Here is a 26,057-nt window from a genome sequence, read left to right on the forward strand (position 1 = left end):
TCCTTTTACCCACACGGATCGGCGAATCCATGTTGAACATGCCGCAGGAGGCTGGCCTTTTCCTTGTCCGAGTCTCGGCAGGGCCTGCCCTTGTACACACAGCATGCTGCTTTTCTTTCCGAAGTCCCGGGAGCCAGACTTTGGAAGGAGGTGGGAAGAGAAAGGGGAGGAAGTGAGCTAGCAAATCCACAGGGCGGCAGGGGATGAAGGATGCCCGAGGGTCCAGGGGGAGCCCCAGCAGTGCAGGCTTTTCAGCTCCTTTCAGCCCTCCTCTCGCCCACACCCCCTCCTCGCCGCTGCCTCCCAGGGACCTTTGTGCTGTCTCCTTTCCCACCCTGCACATTTACCCGCCCCACCTCACCCCATAGAATTCTCCCATGAGCGTTTCCTTTCTGGGCTTCAGTGAGGTCCTTTTGTCTTCCCTCCTGTCCCTCCTGTCGGCCCAGCTCCAGTCTCTTTCTTTCCCTGCCTCTTGTCCCCAAGAGGAACAACCACCTTCTCGCTGGGACGGAATGACAGTGCCGTTCCCCTGCTCACTGCCAGCCCTCCCACATCTGTGCTGCCTCTGTCCCCACCCGGGGGATTTGGAATGGTCTGCTGGCAGTGTCAGGGAGACTTAGGGGAAGTGAGCCCCCAGTGGGGAGGGCAGCAGAGGGGCTGGGGTGGAGTGGGGGACTCAGAGGCATAGTGTGGGAAGCAAGGGGGCAAAGTGTGTCTTACAAGCACAGTGTGGCCAGGAGAGCCACATCGGCTAGGACAGAGGTCACACATCCCAGCAGGCACAGAAGGCCAAAAAGCCATGGTTTGGAAACCTTGACCTCCTACTCGCTTGTGAAGCCCAGCTTCTGTCCTGAGTTCGTGCCCTGCACTGAACATAAAGGCCTCTCTCTCCTGAATATAGGTGCCTTCCTTCCCATCTGGAGACCACTGCCCACCATGGCCGAGTGCGCTGACCCTCATCTTTCTCAGAGGAAAAAAGCACGATGCTGGCTGGGGTTCCACTTGGTTTTTTTAAATGTCTTTTGTTGATTCATTCATTGTTAACTCTGCTGCCTGCATTTTTGAAGGGAGGCTCAGAAGGCAATCAGGATGATCCCTGCTTCCCTTTGTTATGAAACATTGCACATGGACGGGCCCATCAAGGCTTCCAGCGTCGCTGCAAGGAAGTTCCCATACTGTCTCCAGCCCACGATGAGAAAGCCAGGCTGGGCAACTTGTCAGCTTCCATCAGAGGCTGAAAAGCTTCTGGGTTCCATAAAAGGCTGATAAACATGTCCACGGAGTAACTTTTCAGGGGTTCACCCAGGTATGGCAAGAGATTTGGAAAGCTGCCCTACCCACCGGAGGAGGTACCTATTCATGGCAATTCCATAGAAAGATGATCCAACAGAACGCATCGATTATCCAACCGCATCGCACACAAGTAACTTTCTGCGGAAGGTAGTCATACACCGATGACTGCAGCACATCGATGTGGAACACCAGACATTCGAAGCATATTCAGAGAGAAAGGTGGAACACAGAATGTCATTGATGGTGTCAGATGGACCTTGGCTGAAAGCAGAGAACACCGGAAAGATGTTTACCTGTGTTTCGTGGACTATACAAAAGCACTTGACTATGTGGATCGTACTGAATCATGGACAGGGTTTTAAGGAAAAGGGAATTCCAGACCACTTGATTGTACTCAGGTGGAAACAAGAATACAGACCCAGGGACAGTGGTTTGAACAGAGCAAAGGAAAGATCCAGAAAGGTGTGTGTTGGGATTGTATCCCTTCACCACAGTTACGCAATCTGTGCGCTGAGCAAAGAATTTGAGAACCTGGACTCAGTGAAGAAGAACGCACCACCAGGACCGGAGGAAGACTCGTTTGCAAGCTGAGAGACACATTTGGTGAGCTTGGCATGCTGACGTCAAAGAAGACTAGAAGATCAAAGATTACAGCTCCCAGGAAGCAAATGAAAATATTTTTTAAATTGCCCACGAGCCACTTCATGATCGATGGTGAAATATTGTTGCCAAGGATTTTATTCTTCTTGGGTCCATAGTCAATGCTCATGGAAACAGAAGTCAAGAAATCAAGCAATGTATTGCATTGGGAAAATCTGTGGTAAATGATCTCTTTAAAGTGTTAAAAAGCAATGCTGCCCCTTTAGAGATTCAAGTGCTATATGCATGCCACGTGAATAAGGAATGGATAAAGATGAACAAGGAAGCCCAAAGAAGAACTGATGCCTTAGAATTATGATGTTGGCAAAGAACTTTGGGTCACCATGGACTTCTAAGACAGAAGTCTTAGAAGAAATACAGCCAGAGTACTCTTTAGAAGTTGGGATGGTTGAAGGGATCGCTGAAGACAAATGGGTGCATAAGCAAATGTGGCGAAGAAAGCTGACGGTGCCCGGCTATCAGAAAGTATAGCGTCTGGGGTTTTAAACGCTTGAAGGTAATCAAGCGGCCATCAAGCTCAGAAGCAACAAAGCCCACTTGGAAGAAGCACACTAGCCTATGCAATCACGAGGTGTCAAAGGGATCAGGTATAAGGCATCATCAGAACAAAAAATCTTACCATAGTGAATGATGGGGGGAGTGCGGAGTGGAGACCCAAAGCCCATGAGTAGGCCACTGGAGATCCCCTTGCAGAGGGGTCTCGGGGAGGAGACGAGCCAGTTGGGTGCAGTGTAGCAACGATGAAAAATACAACTTTCCTCTAAATGCTTCCTCCCCGCCCCCACTATCACGATCAGAATTCTACCTTGCAAGTCTGGCTAGACCAGAGGATGTACACTGGTACAGATAGGAACTGGAAACACAGGGAATCCAGGGCGGATGATCCCTTCAGGACCAGTGGTGTGAGTTGCGATGCTGGAAGGGTAGAGGGAGAGTGGGTTGGAAAGAGGGAACCTATTATAAGGAACTATATGTGACCTCCTCCCTGGGGGACGGACAACAGAAAAGTGGGTGAAGGGAGACGTTGGACAGGGAAAGATATGACAAAATAATAATTTATAAATTATCAAGGGCTCATGAGGGAGGGGGGAGCGGGGAGGGAGGGGGAAATGAGGACCTAAAACAACAACAACAACAAAAAAGAAGTTGGAATGGCAAGACTTTGCCTCATGTACTTTGAGTATGTTATCAGGAGGGACTAGTCTCTGGAGAAGCACATCATGCTTGGTAAAGTAGAACATCCATGGAAAACAGGAAGCTCCTCATGGATTGGGCCAACACATACCTTTGCTGCCACATGGATTCAAACAGAGCAATGATTGTGAGGGTGGCACAGCATTGGTGTGCCAGACAGTGTTTCAAGCACATCACATGTATTAACTTTGGGACCTCATAACAGCCCTATAAGGTATGGCTATTATCAATCCCAATTGAAATGTGTGCTCAACAAAGGACTACGATTAAAGGTATTCCGTCATCGTCTGCTAAGTGCAGTAGCTGGAGAGCCCTCACTCCTAATCACTATTTTGAACTTCGACTCACAGGAAGATGGGAAAACGAATGATTTTTTTTTTTAAGAACTACTGTAGAGTAGATGCCAGAAAGCTTGATGTTTACCCCCATCACAGCCAAAGTACTGAGTAAAAATTACTCAGGAAGATAAAGTATGTCTGAAACATAAATTCACAGTCCACAGGTAGGGCCAAGCCAGTGTGATGGAAATCAGAGAAGACACTCCTTCAGTTCCGTGTGGTCTTTCCAGAGGACTTGGTCTTAGCACTGTGTTAAGTTCAGACATTGGTTAGAAACCTGAAGGCCATTCTGAAGAGAGAATGTGGAGGGCAATAATCACGTGCCACTTGCCTCAGAGCTGGGAAAGTCTGAGCGATGTCCGGGTGATTATACAAGCACCTGCTCCTGTGGGTGATTAGCTCTTGTGAAAACATGGAATGTGGGGAAGAAAATGAGGCAGGGTTGCTCCAAACTAGGTGGTGTCAATCAAACCACCTGTTAATCAAAAGTTTGGCAGCTTGTGGGGAAGTTCTGCTCCATCACACGGGGTCTCATTGGGTCAGAACCACCTCAATGGCCACCACCACCACCAAGGACAGTGCCAAGCTAAAGACTGTGAACTTCAGCGTCCAAATACTGGGGAGTTCGTACGATGTATGATTAAGTGAACACCTGGAAATCTAGATGAGTTAAGATCTTTTGCATTTTCTCAGGCACAGGCGCTGCATGCTCAGCATGCTCCGGCCGTGGGCTTGCTTGGGCATCTCTGTTTCAAATGAGACCAACAGAAGGGGCATTGCAAGAGAAGAATCAACTGCCCAGTGGATTGAAGAGAGGAGCTGTTGTCTCTTGCCTCACCAAGAGCACTGTGAGGGGCCCTGTGTTAGGTTGTGTTCTCCAGAGAAACCAAACCAGTGATGCTTGTATGTGTTGTACACTGAAAGATTTATATCAAGAAATGACTTACACAGTGGTAGAAATAGGCAAGTCCAGTCTGGTTCAAGTCAGCCTTCTTCCGAGCCATGAAAGCCGATGAAGAGGAAGCAGGATGGCAAAGTATAAACAGGAGAGTACCGGTTGGTGGATTGAGAGGTCCAAAGTCGGCCAAATGAATCCACCCTCAGTAGTCCCCTGAAGGCTCTAGGGATCGGCAGGTGACATACCAGGAGATCACAGAATCAGACACAAGATCCAGCAGAAGGAGAAGGGCCCAAAAAAGATTCGATCCTCTGCAGTCTCTCTCTCATACCGAAAGACTTATGACATAAAGGAGGTGTCAAAACATAATCTGATATATCATAATGTAACATTCATTAAAGTCTGACTCTTCTTCCTCTTCTAAAAAAGTGTAGGTTCACTGCCAATGAGAGTCACCAGAGAGCAGGTTGCCAGGGTTCTATGTCTAAGGATAAGAATACCCTTCTTGCTCTACCATATTAAAATAGCCCATAACTGGAACCCTGCATGACAGTCTCAAACATATTTATCGGTTGGATCAACCAACTCGAAGCCTCTGCCTTTGTGCCGGACTCTGTGCCAAGGAAGGAAATGGTGGTGGACAAGGCACAGCTGAAAATGTCGAGGAATTTCCTGGTGTCGCATGGGGCGAGAGAAATCACCAGCTGGTTTTCATCTGGTTTGACAAGTGCCATGATAAATCAGTTGACCACGTGTCCCACTTGCCTGGGAGAAACAAGTGGGTAATTTGGATGATAAATTGGTGCTGACCCAGCAATGTGAAGAAGGGTTCCTATACAAAGTGGAGGAACATTTCAGAGGGGCAATGAATGTGGTGTTTGGGGTGGGGTCTCGGGGGATATGTGTCTCCATTGGTATCTATAGGATGAATAGAATACGGGCCACAAAGAGGGCTGGGGGAAAAGAGCTGTGTTGCTGAAGATGGTGTTCTAAGCAGTGATTGTTGGTCGAACAGATTAATTAGTGATCTAATAAGAGAAGGTAGGCACATCAAAAGTTTCAACTCCTGGGGAGGTTTGTATAATTGCTTGATGCTTATGCCTTGCATTCCTTTCTGGTCTTGGAAGGAATATTTTTATAAAGAGTAAAATGTCCCCCTTTTCCTAAAAAAGGTGATTGGATTCGATGATATCGATGCTCCCTTGAACACGGTTCTGCCCCAGGCCCCTCTCATGCAGTCTGCCCAGGAAAGGGGGACAGGATTCCCGAAGCCCCCCGGCCGCCTGTCACCCAGGATGCTCTCTCGCTCATTTAGCTGTGTTCCAGTTATTCCACTGAAGTTGATTCCATTTCTTTCATTTTATTGAGAGCTGCCTGAGGGCGGTGGCTGGGTCTTCTTTTGCCTGGCCCGTTCGGGACACATTGACTGGTGTGGACCCGAGGTGGACAAGTCAGGCGTCCACGTGTTGATTATTTGTTTCCTTATTCTTCTTCTCCTTCTCCTCTTCCCTCTTGTTTGTTTGTATGTGGTGTATGTGTGTATGTGTGTGTGTGTGTATCCCAATCACCCAGTGACCCAGATCTCCAGGCATGCTAACACTGTGCTCACAGCTTTTCTATTTGTGGGGAGGTTCTGACCTTAGTTTTGACGGACACCTTCTTTTCTTCTCCTTCAGGGCCTTCTGAGTTACTGGATATGGCCGACAGTGAAACGTGAGTGTGTCTGTCCTCATGTAGCTCTTGCTTGCTTTCTCCAGCCCCTACCTAGGAGAAGAATGGAGCCACCTACAAGAGGTGACTTCAGTGACCAGGGTTCCACTGTGCCCCTATCAGTGCTGGACTCACCTGATCTGTCCCCAGTGCTGAGTGAGAGGTGATGACAGATAGTGCCACGAGGAGGGCACAGTCACTACTGCCCACCACGTAGCTCTGCCCACAGCCGGGCACTTCTGCACTGCCGCCTCTCAGATGCCTGCAAAGTCTAAATGAATGCCCGACCTTTCCCACTGACCTATGGAAGTCCCCCTGTCTCATCTGGGGGTGGGGTTGGGGGCTCCAGGAAAGGAAGAAACCCTCAGCCCCAAGGCATCCCATCACTGGGCGCATCTTGGAGCATGTTGCGTGCCCCTGGGGAATTGCGGCCGTAGTCATCTCCTGGCCTCTGCGGGTCACGGGAGGAGCCCTGGTGGAGAATGCTGTTGGCTTCAGGATGGTGCCCTAACTAATGACATTTGTTTTCAAACATTCCTGTTCACAAGGCAGCAGGCTAGCACCCAGTTCTCCCATGAGAACAAAGAAATTCTACCTGGTAACCACCCAGAAAGTCACCTAGAGGCCCCCAGGAGGACAGAGATAAGAGCATGGGGATGGGGGTGGCTAAGTAGGTAGGGAAGAGGGAGAGTAAGAATGGGTTCCTGGCAGGCAGTGGGCAAGGAGAGCAGTGGGAGGGCAGAGCTCTGAGGCATCAGACCTGAAAGAACCTATCCTTCACTCTTGCAGCTGGTCCTCCTACCAGCCTGACCTATTGGCAAGGTTGTAAGGTGCCATCCCGGCCCTTGGCTTGCATTTTCTAAAGACCGCATTGGATTTTGCAGGAGACACTGGGCCAGAGTCTTTTCTATGGGACTAAGAAAGGTCATAACCAGGTCCCTGCACCTCAGGGTGGGCGAGGCCTCTTTCCCAAGCCCTTGTCCCCCCTGGATGATGCGTTCTCTGTCGCAGGCCCCCAGTCCCCAGGATGAGTCTTTCGGTCCTGGACTCTGCCCTAGATTGTGCCGTTCCCATATCCCTGTGTCTGTCCTTCCCCGGTGGCCACTCGCAGGGACAGAAAGGTGTCAGCCTGGGTCTGGGAATCGGTCTCCACAGCTGGTACAGCCCTGTCTCTTTGGGAAATCTGTTCTTTTATGCCTGGGGTCTGTGGGTCTTCTATCCCTGTTCACGAAGGCCCCCAAGCTCTGCCCAAATGCAGATCCACTGCTTGCCAGAGCGTATAATGGTGACATCAAGCAACACCTAATCCGAACATTAGTCATCTGCAAAATCACCAAGTCCAGGACTCAGCATGACTTGAAAGAGACTCTGTGATTGGGCACCACAGTTAAGACAACTGTTAACAGTTCATGGCTCACAGCCCGGGGCATGGTGGGAAAAAGGCCTGGTACTGTTTCCCTAAATATTCCAAAACCCAAACCATGGCCAGCGAGTCCATTTCCACTCATCGCAACCTGATAGTCCAGAGGAGAACCACTCCCCCAGGTTTGAGACTGAAGATCCATATGGGAACAGACAGCCTCATCTTTTCCCTGCGAGGCAGCTGGTGGATTTGAACACCGACCTCATAGTCAGCGGCCCAACCTTTAACCCACTGTGCCACGAGGGCCACCAGGAAAGCCTTATGTCACAGGAGAGAGCTCCTGAGTCACAAACGAACAGGACACACAAAACCTACCTCAGATATCACAGGTGCCCCCCTAACCCAAGATCCCTCTAGAACAGCGGTTCTCAACCTGTGGGTTGCGACCCCTTTGGGGGTCAAACAACCGTTTCACAGGGGTCGCCTGATTCATAACAGGGGCAAAATGACAGTGATGAAGTAGCAACAAAAATAATGTTATGGTTGGGGGTCCCCACCACATGAGGAACTGTATGAAAGGGTCCAGGCATCCGGAAGGTGGAGAACCCCTGCCCTAGAACCTCTTCTCTGCCGCTCAAGGTGGAGGCAACCAAGGTCTGGGGCAGACAGAGAGGCAGATCTGCCGGGCCGCCCCCACCCCATCGCCGGTTTCCATTTCCATCTCTGATTTAGGGGCGAGACTGCGCTTCACAAGGCGGCCTGCCAGCGGAACCGGGCAGTGTGCCAGCTCCTGGTGGACGCAGGAGCGGCTCTCAGAAAGACGGACTCCAAGGTAACTGCCCAGCGTGCGCAAGCATCCCCGGCGCCGCCGCCGGCCCCGCGCCTGCGCCCGCGGTGACCACGGAGGCGCCCTTACTGTGTCCATAGCAGTGCCCGGGGCTTTGGGAAAAGGAGGAAAAAATAGAGTGCTTCGTTGAGAGGGACTGCATTGGAAACACATACGTGGAGGGGAGGCTGTGTGTGTTTGCCGCGGCGGCTGTATCCACTCTAACCGTGCCGCCTCAGGAACTTTCCCCTTCCCCTGTGCTGCTGGCCCAGGGGCTGGGGGCTCAAGTCTACCCGGAGGTGCATCAGAAGAAAGTCCCGGCAACCTGGTTGCAAATCAGCACTCTTGCCCCCTGCCACAGCTGGGATCGCCACGAGTGGGAACCGACCCCAGGCTGCCGACTTCCTGGTCCCCGCAGATGGCCAGTGGGAGCTCGGGTCAGTGTCGCGGTTATGAGCGAGACTGCTAACGACCAGGTCAGAAGTTCAAACCACCAGTCGCTCTAAACCCTGAAAGAGTTCGTCTTGGAAACTCACGGGGGGCAATTCTATCCTGCACTGCGGGTCGCTGTGAGCTGGCATCGACTAAATGACTGAGAGTTGGTTTCTTTTTGTTTGTTTTTGATTTGGCAGAGAGCCAATAGAGCGTTTTGGAGAAGTGAAGCCCTATCAGAGATAGGGTCGTGATCAGAGACATTAGACCGGTTATCCAAGAGCGCCTTCAGGCCCCCACCCCCACCCCACATCCTAGCTACTTAATCCAGTAAAGTTTAGATTCTGCAATTTGTGGGACCCCATATTTGGGTCCCAAAGGATTTGCCCATTATTTCACAGAGTTGTGGGCCCTGAGCTCAAAACAATTGCAGTCTTCAGTTGGGTGCCTTTATGTGGTTGAGTTTTGTGTTTTGGTTTTTTAACGGTTTAGTTTCATGCCTTTCTCCCTAGATGAACCTCACAATTTAGACAGAGTGTGGATGAGAATAGCCGTCCTCATTGATGTATGTGGAAACAGAGCCTGCAGAAAGTTAACATGACCTCGTCCACAGAGCTGTGCCCCGCCTCAATCCAGCCGTTGCCATTCCAGTCCAGGGTGGTATGAGCCGGCTCGCTGTATTAGGCAGGGTTCTCCAGAGAAGCAAAACCAGGACACTTGTAATTATATATTAAAGAATATAGCCAGAAAGAGCATAACAGCAAATTCGTCCACACAACAGTACAGAGAGCTCAGTCCATCTCATTTTCGTGGGTCAGTTAATCTACTGAAGGTCCTTCTGACTCCTGGCCCACTAGCCCGAGGCCAAGGAAGCAGATGGCGAGGTACAGAGAAGCAGCAGCACGGCATGGTAAAGCAGGCGACGGTGGCGCCTCACAATGTGGTGGGCTGGAGGTGAGGCGTCTGGAGCGTGGCAAGATGAGCAGAGCCAGCAGCCCACAGGCAGCAGACACGGCAGGGCGGGGTGGAGTTTGGGTATGGAACAGCCCGGTGCAGCAATGCGACCCACTGTGGTCCCTGGGTTGGCTCTGCCAAGTGGGGCAGAGCACTGCACAGCCCACTGAAAGCACAGCACACCGCACAGGGCAGCATGCTGGTTCGACCACCAGGGAGACAGAGAGAACCAGCCTCCAGAAAACCATTTATCTTTGACACACCTCCAAAGGAGGTCATCGCTGCAACCTGATTGACAGGCTGAACCCCTCCCTATCTTCATACAGGTGCCATGTTGGATCATAAAACTTAACTCATAGTAGCTCTCATTATTTGGCAAACACCCCATGGCCTCAACAGGGTGGGCCTTGAGGCAGGGTTTTGCTTGTGGGCTGTAGGGTCTGTTGTGTGGTCTCACAACAACACCTATGGTGACATAGTCTAGCACACTCTTGGTTTCTCCAAAGTAAAGTGATCAACATGTGGCTGCAAAGTGAGTTAATGGTTTAACTGATTGGCATCAGGGCCAGGAATGGTGTCACAGGGGGTAGAGGGGCATCTATGCAGATTCTAATCAGAGAGACCCAACAGATAGAGAGGTGACGTGTCTGGAGAAAGTCTGTTTCAAAGGACAGAGATCATGCTGCAGTGCCGAGATGAGGCAGTGCTGAGAAAGGCTTAATGCGGCTTATACAACACACACACACATACACAGAGGCAGAGAGAGAGAAATTGAGCAGATGAGTGAGCGAGCGAGCGAGCATGAGCCCAACAGCACACCCAGCCCTATCAAGGGAGGGTCTCGGATAAGCTCTGAACATTATAGTCTGCTGGGTAGATGCCAAGATAGGACAGACCACTCAGCTAACTGCAGAGGGGCACAGAAAGGAATTTGATATAGAAAATGGAAACCCTGTAAGCAGATGCTGATTCGTCTGAGTTTGGAACCCAGATAAAGGCCTCTAAAAGCCCACAGAATGGCTTAAGCTCCCTTAGGTGATTCACTGGGTGAGACCTGCCCATGAGCAGTTTGTGCTCCGGGATCGTCTCACACTTGAGCGCAGTGAGACCGTTGTCCCATGTGGATCCCTCGCTCACTCCTGAGACAGCAGCACTGTGGATGCTCCCTTTCTTTGCAACCCACCAGCACCCAGCACTGACCAAGGTCCCTGGCTTCCTCCATTTCTCTTCACCCATCACCACTGAGCCAGTTCTGACACAGAGCGGCCCTGTAGAGGATTCTTGAGGCTGTAAGTCTTTACAGGAGCAGACGGCCTCATCCTCTCACAGAGCAGCTCTCGTAAAGATGTGTACACGTATGTACATGTATATACTGTATAGACACAAACCAAACCCAATACCATCAAGTCCATTATAGTGACCCTATAGGACAGAGAAGACCTGTTCCTTAGAGGTACTGAAGCTAGACATCTTTATGAGAGCTGACAGTCTGATGTTTCTTCTGGGGAGTGGCTGCTAGGTTTGAACCTCCTACATTGCAGTGCGCAGCTCAGTGTTAAATCCACTGTGCGATGCAGGATGCACATCCTTCTGTCTGTCTGTCTGTCTATCTATCTATCTATCTATCTATCTATCTATCTATCTATCTATCATCACTGGGCAGTACAAAAGGCTTGCCCTTAGCTACTACCCAACAGATTGGAGGTTTGAATCCTCTGGAGATGCCACCAGAGAAAGTCCCAGTGCTCTGTCCCCGCAGCAGTTCCATGCTGTCACACAACGGTGACTCGACAGCCGGGCTCTGGTCTGGTTTGGATGCTGCTGCTTTTGTTAATTGCCATCCCTTCACCAACAGGCACACTGATCACTAAGCCTCTCCGTCGTCCAGGCACCTCGGAGTGGGTTCAGATCTCCAGTGTTTTGGTTGGTGGTTCAGCATTTTGTCATTGACACCAGCCAGAAATTTCTTTGTTTGAGGATGTGTTTACTTTCTACCCACGTGCTTGTCAACTGTCTGCCTATAGACAAAACTATAGATGCATACACACACGCACAAGGACATCTATATGTGCATCTAGCTTTATCTATAATTCTGAACAACTGGAACAACTACAGTGTCCAAAAGTAATATAAAATAATAGACCACAAGAAATCATGTGGTCATTTAAAACAGTGATGTAGAAGAATATTTAATGTTGTAGAACAGTTTATGACTTATTATGAAGGGTGAGAGAAGCAATTTTATAATCATATGCAAATAAAGTGGAGTTTTATTTTGATATAGATAAATATAAAAAAATTAAAGAAAAAAAGAAATATAGAAAAAGACAAAATAGTTATACTCCATAGAAGGCTGTGTTCACTTAATTTAGTGGAATATTGGTGATTTATCAATCTTTGTCCTTTTCTATTTTACCAAGGTTTTTTAAAATTACCATCCATCACTATTGTAGTTAAAAAATAATACCCAGGGGGAATGAAACTCAAAATAACTCAGTGCCATCGACTCGATTCTAACTCATAGTGACCCTACTGGACGAAGGAGAACTGCCTCTGTGGGTTTCCCAAACGTAACGTCATGGGACTAGCACACATCATTTCTTCCTGTGGGGCCACTGGTGGTTTTGAACTGCTAACCTTAACATATAACCGACTACTCCTATAAATTGGCGATATTTTATATTTTGTATATTCACTTCTCCCTCTTGTAAGGTCTCGGCTTGAGGCTCCTGAGTTTGGTCTGGTTAGGGAGGTCCTGACCCTGGAACCCCCAGAAATTGCTTCCCTGGTTTGGTGATGTATTTCCCACCTTCGCCCACAAAAGGCTGTGGGCTCCACAGTAACTGTGACCCTGTTTCTTCCTGTGCTGGCAGGTGGATTCTATGGACCCTGATTCCTTAGCGATAAACTCTGCCTGTCCAAAACAATGTGGAGCCCTGGTGGCATAGTGGATTCTGAGCTGTGCTGCAGACAGAAAGATCAGCAGAGCAAAGCCGCCAGCAGGTCCTCTGGAGACGGCAGAGGGGGTCCGTCTGTTCCTTTAAAAGATGCACAGGGCCGTTCTACCCTGTCATGTAGCGTCTCTTAGGAGACAGAATTTACTCGATGGCTGTGAGTTTGGTTTGGGTTTGCCCCAAACGATATTGTCTGTCTTTTTAACTGACCTGCCTTGGAGGTTTGGTATGATGCTGGTGTGAGATTGTGGGTGTAGACTTTGCTGTGGAAGGTCCCTGATATAGTTTATTATGCCAGCCTGGCTGATAAATACAAGTAGGATTAACTGAAGGGCGGAGAGATAATGGCTCAGTGAGCCTCATCTTTCTTGTCTCTTGCTCTTTGATCATCGGACCAGTGTGCGGCTACCTTGCTCGTTCTTTGCCTCAATTTATAGGCTACACTACCTGTTGGACGCCTAGCCTGTGGACTGTGTCTCTGTAAGTTGAGGTCCCTTTAAGGCATCTCTGGAGCTGGGGACTGGCAGTTGGGACTGGTGGTTAGTTGACAGTTGGTGATCTGCCTTGTGATTGGCTGCTGAGCTGAGATAGCCTCACTCTATAAATAGAGGGCGATCTGGCAGCAGAGAGAGGAGAAGGACTGCTAGTCTCTCACAACTCTGAGCCATTTGTAGTCCTTATAATTTAACTGTTCATTTGTTATATTTATCTGTATATAATTTAACAGTTCATTTCTTGTTATATATCTAATTATCTTTATAAATAAATATATTTAATTATCAGCAATTTGGTTTTATCTCTCTATAGAACCCTGTCTAACACAGTCCCTAACCGGAAATATGGAAAGATCCTTCTAGCCAAGCCCTTCTGACCAACCATGCTTCCGTGTGTTCCTTTGGTGTCTCAGCCCACCTGTCGCTCTCTCCTGCAGGGCAAGACTCCTCAAGACAGAGCACAGCAGGCTGGGGACCTGGACCTGGCTGCGTACCTAGAGAGCCATCAGAACTATAAGATCCTTGGCCACGAGGACCTGGAAACAGCCGTTTGACCCTGGCAGACTGGCAGAGAGCACCTGCGTGAGGAGATCACCTACGCCCTCCCGGCCGCCGGGCAGCTCTCCTGGAAGAAGCTGATGGAATCCATACACCTGTCTCTCTCCTGCAAGAATCTCTCTGAGACCGTGCCACCAGTTTAAGGGCTCCCGGGCTGGACCGCAGAATACGATAGCCCACGGAGACTGCGGCAAGATACCTGGAGATGTGGGGGCGGCGGCGGCGCCCTAGAGGTTTGATCCTTACTGCTTCCAGCAAGTAGCATGAACTTCCGTGTTCACCTGTGTAACTTATTTCAGAGATTCAGAGGCTTTCCATAAAATGGCACCGCTCCCTTCTCCCCACCCCCTCCACATGCATCCCTCTTCCCCTCTCCGAACCCTTTCCCTGTCCCACACCTTTTGACTGTTAACTTCCCCCCACTCCACCCCATTTTAAATATGGTATTATCTGTTCTCTTCCCATTTCTATCTTTGGAGACCCTGGGGTTGTCTGAAGGTCATTTGAAGCCCTCCAGATGTCCCACAGAAACAGCGGACACAGGACTCTAAGTCCACTTCCATCTCCAAGACTAAGCCCACGAAGACTCCTTGGGGACTCTTTGCACGCTTTCCCCTCTGCCCCCTCCCCTCCTTTTTCATTATCGAGGAGCTGGGACGTGCCACATGGATCATGTCAACTTGTCACATGCTGTATCGCTGAGGTGCGGTGAGCTGGCTGGGAGTTGTCTGCGGTGCTCTGAGGTACCTCTGAGAGGTCACCCAGGGCCCAGCCCAGGTGGCTGGTAGCTGAGAGGGCCTGGTTCAGCCTGGGCTGAGGACTCAGCTCGGTACTGCCCACGGGTAGTCACCTCTGTCCCGTGCAGGCGTCACCATGAGCAGCGGCTTCAACAAGGGCCGGCGGCTGGTCGGCCAAATGGCTCCGTGCCCAGGGCTGACCGGGCTGAGCCCAGAAGCGTGTGTGGAGGCTGTGGTCACAGGAAGTGGTCGCAGGTAACAGCATGGACGTCCACACGTTTTCCAGCGAGGATGGGAAACACAGCAACTGCAGAAGCAGCCACGTGCCCAAGACCAAGCCATCTTTGCCAAGCTAAAGGGACCCTTGGAGACAGTGATTGGGGCTGGGGGGTGGGGCCGTTCTAGACTCCCGTTACTCCAAGACAGTCTTGTCCCAAGGACAAAGCCTTGTTTCGCGAGCTCCACTGCCAGATTTCCGGAATGCCTGGATCATCCTGTGGACCCCTCCGCGTAGGACTGGGCGGGGAACCACAGTCCTTCCTGATGCCCCCGTAGGCTCCTTTTCCCTGCATGGGGTAGTCTGTCATTGCCCTTTCTACCTTCTCCGCCTCCCCCCCACCACGCCCCGAGGGGCCCTGGCCACGCCTGATCCAGATGCAGCTCAGAAGCTACGTGCCTGGCCCCTCACCTGGACACTCTTGTGAACACAAAATGACCAGAGGGAAACCTCTCTCTCTTTCGGTCCCAGATGCGTGCTCCCCGTGGGGAGGAGGCAGAAACAACAGTGGGTGTCCTGAGCAGGTTGCTGCTGTCGGGCGCTGATGCGCCCAGAGCCAGTGGTCTTCCATGTCACCCTTGGGCACGAGCCAAGCACTTCCCTCTCACCTTTCCGCATGCCAACTCCAGTGGCCATCCCTCCGGGGGCTTGTCATTTAAGAGCCCTGTGTGGGGAGGGAGGCGGGGGACACACTTCTGATTGGAATTCCACCCGGGCTCAGCCCATCATTGGGACAGCATCGGCCATGATAGACTGTACCCAGGAGGAGCGGCCTCTCGGACGCCCAGGTTTTTATCCACCATCGTCTCAAAATCAAGTCGTGGGCGAAAGTTCCAGCTGAGAGGGCAGGGGCTGGCTGGCTGCAAGGAACCTCTTTCCATACGTCAGTCCCAGAAATGGACATGCCTCCTGGAGGCGGTGGTGCAGGAAGCTGGGGCTGCAGTTGATGGATTCCAGAAGTCTGAGGAGGAGGAGGAGGATAAGGAGGGGGCTGCAGGGGAGTCCTTCTGCCAGTTTGCCTGCCCCTCTGCTGGGACATCGGGGAGATGTCACAATGACAGAAACCTAATCCCTGGACCAGACCGGAAGCTGGCTTTGAATGGTGCCTTCCAGCACCATGGAGCCAAACGAGGGGCTCTGTGTTCACCAGTGGGGGCTCAGATTTCTCCGTGCGGGTTTTAGAGCAGCCCCGAGAAAGCTAGGGGTGCAGATGGCCCGGCGCCAACCCAAACAGCTCCACTGCAAGGCCAAGGCAAGCCCCTGGCATGAAAACAGGCGAGGTTCTAACTACTGGAGGGGCCCCTGAGCGCTTGGAAATCATTCCCGCATACCTCCCACCCCCTTCAATAAATATCAAGTCATTAGGGTCCCGTGTTACTAATAGGGGTGATGGATGGCCAAAGGCAAACACTCCCCGGGCCTTGGGCTTTGCAGAAAAAGAGCAGCAATCATGGACAGAACAAGCCCCGCTTTGAGTGGCTGAGACAGTCCATCTACCTCCTGTAACCCTCGTTCTACTTGGTCACTGTGTGTCGTATGCTCCAGGAGTGCTGAATCGGCTTGCCTCCTGTTCTCCAGCCACGGGGCGTCCGAGGAGTTGACTCGCACGTTCAGCTGCTGCTGCTTAGGAATGCCTTTGGCTGGGAAGCTCTTTCTACCCCATTGCCTGGTTCCCTTTCCTCATTGACCCGATGGAAGCCCATGGTCTGGCCTCGGTCTGAACACACACACACAGCGTCCATTGAAAAAGCATCATGATATGTACCCAGAGGAAAGGGTATTTTCTGCAAAACCCGCTGAGACAGCTTTTCAAGTGGTGGCTGGCTTCTCGGGCAGCGTCCCTGCCGCATCGGCCTCGGGACAGCCCTTCCTGCCACACAGCTGTCTGGCTTGGGGTTCCACTCTCAGACCTGGCTATCGGAGGGACGACGAACAGAGTTGTTCCCCAAAGACCCCATCTCAAAACCTTAAAGCCAGGCGCTGCTGCAGCCTGCTACTCTAGTATTGCACTCCCGTGCTGGGGGAGCCGGCTCGCTGTGCGGTATCACATTCAAGCCCTTGAGAAAGGCCAAAGGGCGGGACGCGGCCCTGAGCCACCTGATTGTAGGGCCGCCCTGCTTTTCGCAAACACCTTGATGCATCTTCTCTTTGATGGAAGACCTGCGTTGGCACCTGTTTGTGAGAACTGGAAGACATCCAAAGAGGGCTTTGCCTTTTAGGAGAAGAGCGAACAGTGAAACAACTGAGTAGCGCCCAGGAATGACGTCAGATTCCTTCCCCAGGAACGTGTCATCCAACGTCGCAGCATCCAGCCGCCATCCTGAACGGTGTCAGTGGCGAACGCCCAGTGTTAGCGTGAGTTGAGGTTTTGAGCACTCTTTGCTATGATCTGGCAGGTGACGCTTGGGGCTGAGGATGGTCAAAAATGCCCCCCATGGGATCATGTCTGCACTGGGCATCATTCTGATCTATGAAGTGGTTCCCGGGAACACTCGGTTTTGGGATGATGGGAAACGCCTGTCCTGCCGTGGAGGTGAGAACCTAGAAGCAGTGCGATCTCTGAAGCAGAGGAGCTGACTAGCAGGTTCAGCTGCTGCCGCTTAGGAATGACTGCAGCTGGGATGCTCTTCCTACCCCTGGGCCTTGTTCCCTGTGGGGTCTCCGTCTTTACAGGGACTGTGGTATGAGGTCCTCATCTGGTGATCCATGTGCATCTGAACCTAGTGCCAGTTCCTTTGCCTAAGGGATCATTGCACGGTCTTCACTAGCATCCCCATATCATCCATGTCCAAGGACACGTGGGCGCGCCATGTCGTTCCAGAACAGGTCGCTGTCATTGTAAATGTTTAGACTTTTCCATTGAGTCGATGTTGTTGAGTGCTGTCAAGCCCGCCCTGACTCACAGCAACCCGGTGTAGCACAGAACCACACTCCTCCCAGCCCTGTGCCGTCCTCACGTCATTTGGTGTGCGTCCATTACTGCAGTCACTGGGCCGTCCATCTCCTTGAGGGTCTTCCTTCCCTTTACTGACCCTCTTCTATGCCAAGTACAATGGCTTTCTCCCGGGGCTGGTCCCTCCTGAGGACATGTTCAAAGTATGAGGGATGAGTAGCACATGCTTTGTTCGCTGAAAAAATTTGACTATCATGATGTGTATCAAAATCAGTCGAGATGCCACCTGTGTGGAGGTCCTCTGTCCACCTGGCAGAGTTAAACCTATTAACATGGATGTACGCTGTGGCTTGTATGTTCTCTCAGAAATGCTCCGTGAACTGGAAGAATAACCATAGAGACTTGTATTTATTTGTATCCATAGATATATATGCACTACACATGCATATATTGCACCACACATAGATTTATTGCATAGATTTTTAAAAGAGAAAACACCCTAAAATCATGTGAATCATTTGTATGTGTGTAGTTAGACCTACAGGTAAAAGACATGGCTTTCTAGTCCCACAAGAACTCACAGGGGCAGTTCTACCCTGTCCGATAGGGTTGCCGTGAGTCAGTGTTGACTCCATGGCGGTGTTAGGTAGTTACAGCTACAGGCAAAGATAAATTAAGAGAGAAATGTCACTTATCCTTCGTTGTGTCCAGCATAATTTGGTCTCCTCGCCCCTTACAAGTACACGTGACATTGACCTTGGCTGGTGCCCTAAAACCCACAACCAAGAGGTCTTGGAATTCCTAGTGTTGCCTTCCATGGAACACGGAGCCTGGCCTGAGTCCTTCTTTTCTCGTTGCTGCTGCAACCACTGTATAAGGCAGAGTTTACCAGGCAGACACTCAGACGAATACATAAATAGGGCAAACTGCTGCCAGGAAGGTGGTGGTCACTTGGATGGGGTCTGAGCCGCTTGGCTTCCGGCCAGGCACGGTGACTAATGAAATCACCGAGAACAACATGGTATTTTATCCAGCTGTGTGGTTTAGACATAAAAAATAGATCTTGGCTGAAATGGCGCCTCATAAGCATCAGGCGAAACGACAAATTTCTCCACATCAGCATCTTGGTTTCGTCTTGGAAGACTCTTCAGTTAGCGAGCTCTCTGGCAAACCTGTAACATTTATTCAGCATGAAGTAGCTTCTGCCCAGGACTTGAACGAACCAGCTCAGAATCCCTCCGTTCTCCCCATTCTCTGGACTCTAGGTGTAGTGACTCTAGACCCCGTAGTTCTAGCTCACCCTTCTGACTGGTCTCCCCCTGGCCCCGTGCCTGGCCCAGCCATCGCTCATTCGCAGTTCCTCCGGCCCCTGGCCACGTGGGCAGTCCTGCCCCGCGTCTGCTGCTGCCTCCGTCATCTCCTCATCCCGGTAGCTGTTACCCGTTGCCTTTGAGTTTGTTCCAATTCGTGGTGATTCTGTGCATTATAGAGTGGCCCGCGTCTTCCATAGATAGTCCGCTCAAAATGAATCAAAGTGAAATTAGCCCAGAGGGCAAACGAATGCCTGTTGACCTTGAACATCTGATAGCATCAGGGCACAGCTGATGGCGGGAAGGAATCCCCCAGACGGGTGGTGTTCGTTGCTGTGGAGTAGGATCTGGCTTATGCTGACCTTGCAGATGACAATGAAACATTGCCCACCTTGCGTCATTCTCACTACCTCTCGCTACCGACTGTGTCATAACACAGTTACCCCTCTTGTGTCAATCCACCTCATTGAAGAGTTCCCTCGTTTTCACGGATCGTCTATTTCATGACCTCTCTTTCTAAAGATTGGAGATTTTTGATGGCATGCCTGAAACCAGTGAGCCGAGTCTTTCCTCCTCACTCGTCAGGCACATTCTGGTTGGATTTCGTGGAAGGCTGACTCCTTGGAAGGTGATTGCAGTCTTCTTTGCTAACACTACGGTTATCACACCACGCGGACGCACCATGGCTTCTGTTTTCCCTCCAGTCTAATGATAAAGTCAGCGAGCTTGACTGAGGCGCTAAGTGGCTGTCTCCCACAGCTTCCTTAGAGCCTTAAAATTAGAAACTAGGGGACCAATGGGGTGTCTCTGGACAGCCTACCTCTCTGGACATTTCGCTTCACTGAACTGATAGCAGAGAAAGAAAGTAAAAGACCCTCATTTCTAGGCAGTGGAAATATAATACAACTTAAAATTAAAAATTCAATGTTTTGATGGACAGGTACAGGAGAATTTATACATATATATCTTCAGTCATTTATTTATGCAAACGTATGCTCATTAATCAACTCTCAATGTATTCACTCATTTCTATCTGTTTCACAAGTTCTCACTTACTGTGATACAGACACTGAAATGGGGTATCACAGTGGCTGGAGCACGCTGACCTCTGAACTGTCGGCCGGTAGTCTGGGTGAGAAGTCCCACTCATCCCATCAGCTGAGCAGGACGTGGTCAGCCCCACACAGGAGAAGCCCAGGGTTCCAGCACACAAGTCACGGAAGCTGCATTGCAGGTCAGCCCCAGCTTTGCCAACCACTCCTCAAGCACCATCTTTCACTGCTGCGAAAACCAGGTACTTCAGAAATACATGATGGTGGATTGCGCTTCTGTCTCCTTCGAGTTTCGGTCCTGTGACCAAACAGATTTCAAGGCAAGCCTTCATGATCAGACAGAATCACCCCTGAAGTGGGGGCTGAAATGTGTTCACCCTAGCTCTTAAGGACACACCCAGGACAAGTGAGCAGCATGTGTAGCTGGTTTTGACTCAACGTAAGGAAGGTCAAGTGTAAATATTGCCCAGGAGAGTGGCGTGGGCATTCTTAGGGCATGAGCTATATTCTTTGAGCCATTGAGAACATCTAAAGAGGAGGCAGGGCCGCCCGGAGGGCAGTTCTGGTCAGGAACGTGTACGCACAAGGGACTGGAAGGAGGTCTGTGCTTTTCTGAAAGTTCCTTTGGAGACACTTATTGAGTGCTTGTTCATTTGCACCATTCATTTAAATCTTGATTTTTTTAAAAAATTAAATCATTATATTGGGGGGGCTTGTACAACTCTTATCTCAATCCACACATGCATCCATTGCGTCAAGCAATTTTGTACATTTGTTTCCCTCATCATTCTCAAAACATTTGCTTTCTACTTCTGCCCCTGGTATTCGCTTAAATCTTGATTTTTGTTGTTTTTTGTTTTTATAAATCTTGATTTTTTTAAAAACAGTTCTTTAAAATCATGCTTTTGAAGTGAGAGACTTTAAAGTCTTGTGGGGAATGGCTTTTCGTTATCTCTGAAGATCCTTCGAGCCAAGTTAGGAATCAAGGAGCCAGTGGGTGAGAAGAAGCCACCTGGAGAAGTCCAATCCCCCCACGATGCTCTGGACACGTCATAGGATTCGATGAATATTCTTAGGCGTGCCAGGACAGAGTCATATGAAAAGTCTGCCTCACGTCCAATCTGCAAAATGCCGTGATGTGATGTTCCTAGCATTAAATGTCGCCTAGCATAACCACAGAGGAAAATTCTGCCTGAACGATGTTTGAGAGCCAAGTAAATGCACATGAAAAGCCATCATGGGGAAAAAAGAAAACCTTGCTTATGTTCTCAGCAAGATCCTATCAAGGACCTTCCCATGGAAACAGTAACACCATGATCCTGGCTTTCTCCCTGGTTTCCACCGTCCCAGTATGCTGAGCCAAATGGCATCTGGAATCGAGCCTTCCATCATGGGAACAACTTAAGCTGCCTTGCTGCTCAGCGCTTCAGTCAAACACACCTAAAGCTTTCAGTGTAAGATAACTTAAACCAGCCGTGCAAACCTGTATTATTCATTGGCTCCAATTTCAATACTTTTTTTTAAATGTTAGTGCTCTAGCATTTCAGTGCATTCTTTGATACCCTGGGGTTTTCGTTCGGACCTGTGAGACGGTACGTTTCAGATGAATAGACCAAATCTCAGAGCAATGCATTCGTTTGCACAGACTCACGGCCTTGATGGGGGAAGTGCAGCGAGATTATGTCTCAGGTCTGCAGAAATGCTAGGAAAACTTGTCCACGGAGATGATTTCTAAGTAAGCGAGTTTCTGCTCTTGCCTTCAACATAGATTGCCATCAACCACTCGAATGTCCACAAGGTAGAAGGTGCCCCCATGAAGAACAACAAGAAGTGACTTAGGATTCCACAGAAAGAATTGGTTCGAACTAAGGGAGAAAAAGAAGGAGAAACTCCTAGGTTTTGCTAACAGACAGACATATCAACCTCGGTGTATTTTTAAGGACAGGGGGTGTAGGATGGGCTGGATATTTGGGCCACCAGCATGGCTTTCATAAGAAGAAATGAGCATTCAGGGTGATCCCTTGCCTTCATCTCATTACTGGCACATGGCACCTTAAACGCAAGTGCTAGCCTTTCTCCTCAGAAGTTAGCACCTGCGGCCAAAGGTTATGAATGATTACAGAAAGCTAAGTCCACCTTCAGACCCACTGGTACTGCGTTGATTCCAATTCATTGTTGTTAGTTGCTAGGTGCCATTGTATCCGTTCCGAATCATAACTAAGCTTTGGACAGAACACACCCAGGTACTGTCACCTCCTCATTCCAGTTGTTAAATTGGAGCCTACTGTTGCAGCCCCCAATCCATCTGGTTGAAGACCTTCCTCTTATTCGCTGCCCCTCTACCTTACCAACCATGAGGCCCTTCTCCTTAAACTGGTCTCTCCCGACAACATGGCCAAAGTATGTGCGACGATATCTCACCATCCTTGCCTCTAAGGCGCATTCTGACTGTTCTTCTTCCAAGACAGATGTGTTTGTCCTTGTGGTAGTCCATTGTGCATTCAGTACTGTCCACCAGCACCATAATTCAAACGCATCAACCAACTCATAGCGACCGCATGAAAGTTTCTGAGGTGGTAAATCTCTAAAGGGGAAGATAGCCTCAACTTTATCCCCCGGGGTTACTGGTGGGCTTGAACACCCAACCTTGTGGCTAGCAGTCCAACTTGTAACTGACAGCACCACCAGGACTAGACCACATAAATACGGATGCCGCATAAATATATAGGAAGTTGTGTTGTACTTAGGGAGGTGTTTCTAAAGGGTTCATGGGAAACTTCCATTATCTTTTAATTCCATTTTTCCATGAACATTTTGAAGCCCCCCCACAGAGAGGGACGAACATACAGGACTGAAATATCCTTGGGTTCTTCGTCTCATTGCCCAGAGGGCCACCAGATGGTCGAATCTTACAAGGGGCTTCAAAAGATTCCTGGACAAATAGAGTTTTAAAAGAATGGGATTTTTCCACGAACATTCCTCATATTTACATTGAATGGTGCCTGAAATGCAAAGGAAGGGCTAAGATTAAGAACACAAATGTTCGCGGGAACCAGTCAAGCAGGCCGGTGAGAGGCAAATCCTGCCGGGCGGCCAATTTGGACAAAACATGAGTAGAGATGGGAAAAAGAAGCTATAGAACTTATGGAAGGATTTGCGTTTTCCCAACATGCTAGTGTTTTTCATAAGGACCCCTGCTGGCTGGTGATGTGGGGCCTTAAGCTGCTAACTGCAGGGCGAATGGTTCAAGTCCACTAGGGAGAAAGGCGAGTCTGTCTGCCCCTATAAAGATGTATTAGCTCAGTAACCCTCTATGGGAGTTGACTCAATGGCAGGGGGGGTGGTTTGGCTTGGTTTGTGTTTCTCATAGTTGAAGTTTGAACAACAAGCTCTCGGGTGATGTAGAAGGAATTCCTTAATTTTTGCGGGAACTTGGACTATAAGTCCCCTGTGATATTTTCTAGGTTTAGATTTCTATGATCTTTAGAGTGGGACAGAACTGAATTCGAACCCTTTTCTAGCTTCCTGGCAGATAGACACCCATTAAAAGATCTTTATAATAAAGACAGTCATTCGTCATTTCTCCCAAATCATTTGGAAACAAGTTTTGTGAACTTACACGTTTACCTTGCTACACACACACACACACACACACACACTTTGCCAATTCCTAGCCAATCCTCAAATCTACGTAACATTTCTATTAGGCAAAGCCATCATGATTTCAAATGAAAACAAAAGATCTGTAGCCCCTTTTTCTTAAGAATTACTTTTTTGTTGTTGTCACTTGTGGTGGGTGGTGTGGAATTAGGCAGGGACACGGAGCAGGGCCTGAGACATCCCCAAGCGGGGCCTCACCTCATGCCACTGGCTAACGTTTCTGCAGTCGTTCCGTCTCGGTGGTGGTTAGTTGCTGTCGAGTTGGCTCTGCCTCATGGTGACCTTGCGTACATCAGCACCAAATGTGGCCTGGTCCTCAGCCTTGCCCACCGCCTTTGGTGCTCTTGAGCCCATTGTCGAAGCTATTGCGTCAAGCCGTCTGACTGAAGGGGCTCCTCACTTTTGCTGACCCGCCAGTTTACCCAACGTGATGCCCTCCCCTAGCGATGGGTCTTTCTGGATGACATATCCAAAGGAAACAAGATGAAGTCCCGCCCTCCTCCCCCCTAAAGAGCACTCTGGTGGGAGATCTTCCGAGACTGACGTATTTGTTCTTCTGGCAGCCTGTGAACTAGTTAATATACTTTGCCAATACAAGATGTTGTTCATTTTTCTCTATTCTTAATCCGAATTCCTAGATTCCAAGTTGCCTGGGGTAGGGGAGGAAGTCACTCTGGAGAGAGCCTTGAGAAATGGGCCTTTCTCTGGGTCTTGCTCGGAGAACCCCACTTCGTCTCCCCCCCCCACCCCCCGACTCCCGATACTCGGCTTCGGAAGGAAAAGGAGAAGCAGAGACATGGGAAAAGGAGGCCCCATGTCTCAAAATTAGTACCATCGTAAAGCCCTGTTCTTAACACTAGTTCTTATGGCAACTCACAGATAAAGAAGACGTGTCCTGACTGAACCTTGAGGCTCATGAAAATTAAACTGGAAAAGCACAGGAGGAAAAAATGGTCAAGTATCATGCTCATGAAGAAGACTTTGAGGAGTCTCCGCAAGGCCATTTACAACCTAGATCAGCGGTTCTCAACCTGGGGTCGCAACCCTTTTGGGGGTCGAACGGCCCTTTCACAGGGGTCGCCCAATTTCTAACAGTAGCAAAATGACAGTTTTGAAGTAGCAATGAAAATAATTTTATGGTTGGGGGGTGACCACAACACGAACTGTATGAAGGAGTTGAGGGATTAGGAAGGCTGAGAACCACTGGTTTAGACAGAGCAGAAGACTTGTAGTATGTGTGGAAGTGAGAGAAAATGGTTCCACTGGATAGAAAGAACTTCCTAATAGAGCCCTTTAAAGGAAGGCGCTGATGTTTGAAGGGAAGGTGCTTCCCCACATGCTCATGGGAGATCAGACCTCTCTATATTGGTCCATGATAAAATTTTGGAAAAGCCAGTGATAATTTAGGGAGCTTATAATATACCCAAGTACACTCACTCCGTAAGAAAAATTCAGACACTAAGATGTTCCTGGTTGGGGATTTAAATATAACTTTAAAAAAAAAGAATAATGGCATAAGAGATGCATAAAATGGTCTTATAAAACGTACCCTAACTAAGTTGGTTCACCCTCTCGTGTTTGTTTCAGGTTTGTGGGTAGTTCTGTCAAAGACATTGGTGAGATGTGTCACTTCCAGAGTACCTTTTAGCTTGGCAATGTGCTGCACCGACTACCTTGGATCCAAATGCTTCCCCGCCTTTGGGGGTGTTATTCATAGTACAACTGATCACACAGTCACTCGTGGGAGTTCCTGGAACTCGGAACACACAAGCCTACGTCCTAAGACACGAGAATTCACATCGGATGCTTTTTTTCTGAATCATTTTATTAGGGGCTCATACAACTCTTTTCACAATCCATACATACATCAACTGTGTCCAGCACATTCGTACATATGTTGCCATCATCATTCTGATGCTTTTTAACATGTGAGCTGTGCGTGGGGGAAGCAGGGGGTGTTGCCGTCCTGGGGACTGAAGCTTGGATACCGTTATAGACAAAATATTCTAGGGCCGTAGACTATTTTGTGAAACACATCTTTGGGAGGCCCAAGTCTCAGAAGAGGTGAGCCTTGTTTTTTTTAAGAAGAGCTAGCAGAGAAGTGGGCAACTGGGAACCTGAATATGATGTGACTCATGGCTGACTGAAGCGATGGGCCCCATCTCTGCAGAGTGGAGGAAGGAGCTCCCCATCTCAGTGCCCTGGGAAGGCGGGTGTGTGACTTCCTTCCACTTTCAAGTGAGTCCGTGTATCCTTGTGCTCAAAGAGTCCCGGGTGGTGGGCTGTGTGCTCAGTGTGGTCTCCATAGAGGCGTTGCCATGATAACATAAAGGACTCGTATGTGTTCCAACCTCCTTGTAGACCCCATCTCAGAGGCCTGCTTGGGTGTGTCCTGGGGCCAGCTGGTAGGTAGAATCCGACAGGCCTCACAGCCATAGAAATCTGAGGTCCACA

General features: G+C 49.6%; 1 protein-coding gene across 1 annotated transcript in view; it reads left to right on the top strand.

Moving 5' to 3' along the window:
- Window positions 1-20,675, top strand: part of DGKI (diacylglycerol kinase iota) — a 270,647-nt gene extending 249,972 nt beyond the window's left edge. The window contains 3 exon segments of the mRNA XM_045288847.1: window positions 6,060-6,096; window positions 8,189-8,288; window positions 13,554-20,675. Coding sequence (XP_045144782.1) covers window positions 6,060-6,096; window positions 8,189-8,288; window positions 13,554-13,670 — 254 coding nt within the window. The 3' untranslated portion in view covers window positions 13,671-20,675.
- Window positions 20,676-26,057: the final 5,382 nt, after the last annotated feature.

The sequence above is a fragment of the Echinops telfairi genome, unplaced genomic scaffold, assembly GCF_000313985.2.
Source record: "Echinops telfairi isolate 266 unplaced genomic scaffold, ASM31398v2 ScPeMD7_23;HRSCAF=83, whole genome shotgun sequence".
Lineage (NCBI taxonomy): Eukaryota > Metazoa > Chordata > Mammalia > Afrosoricida > Tenrecidae > Echinops > Echinops telfairi.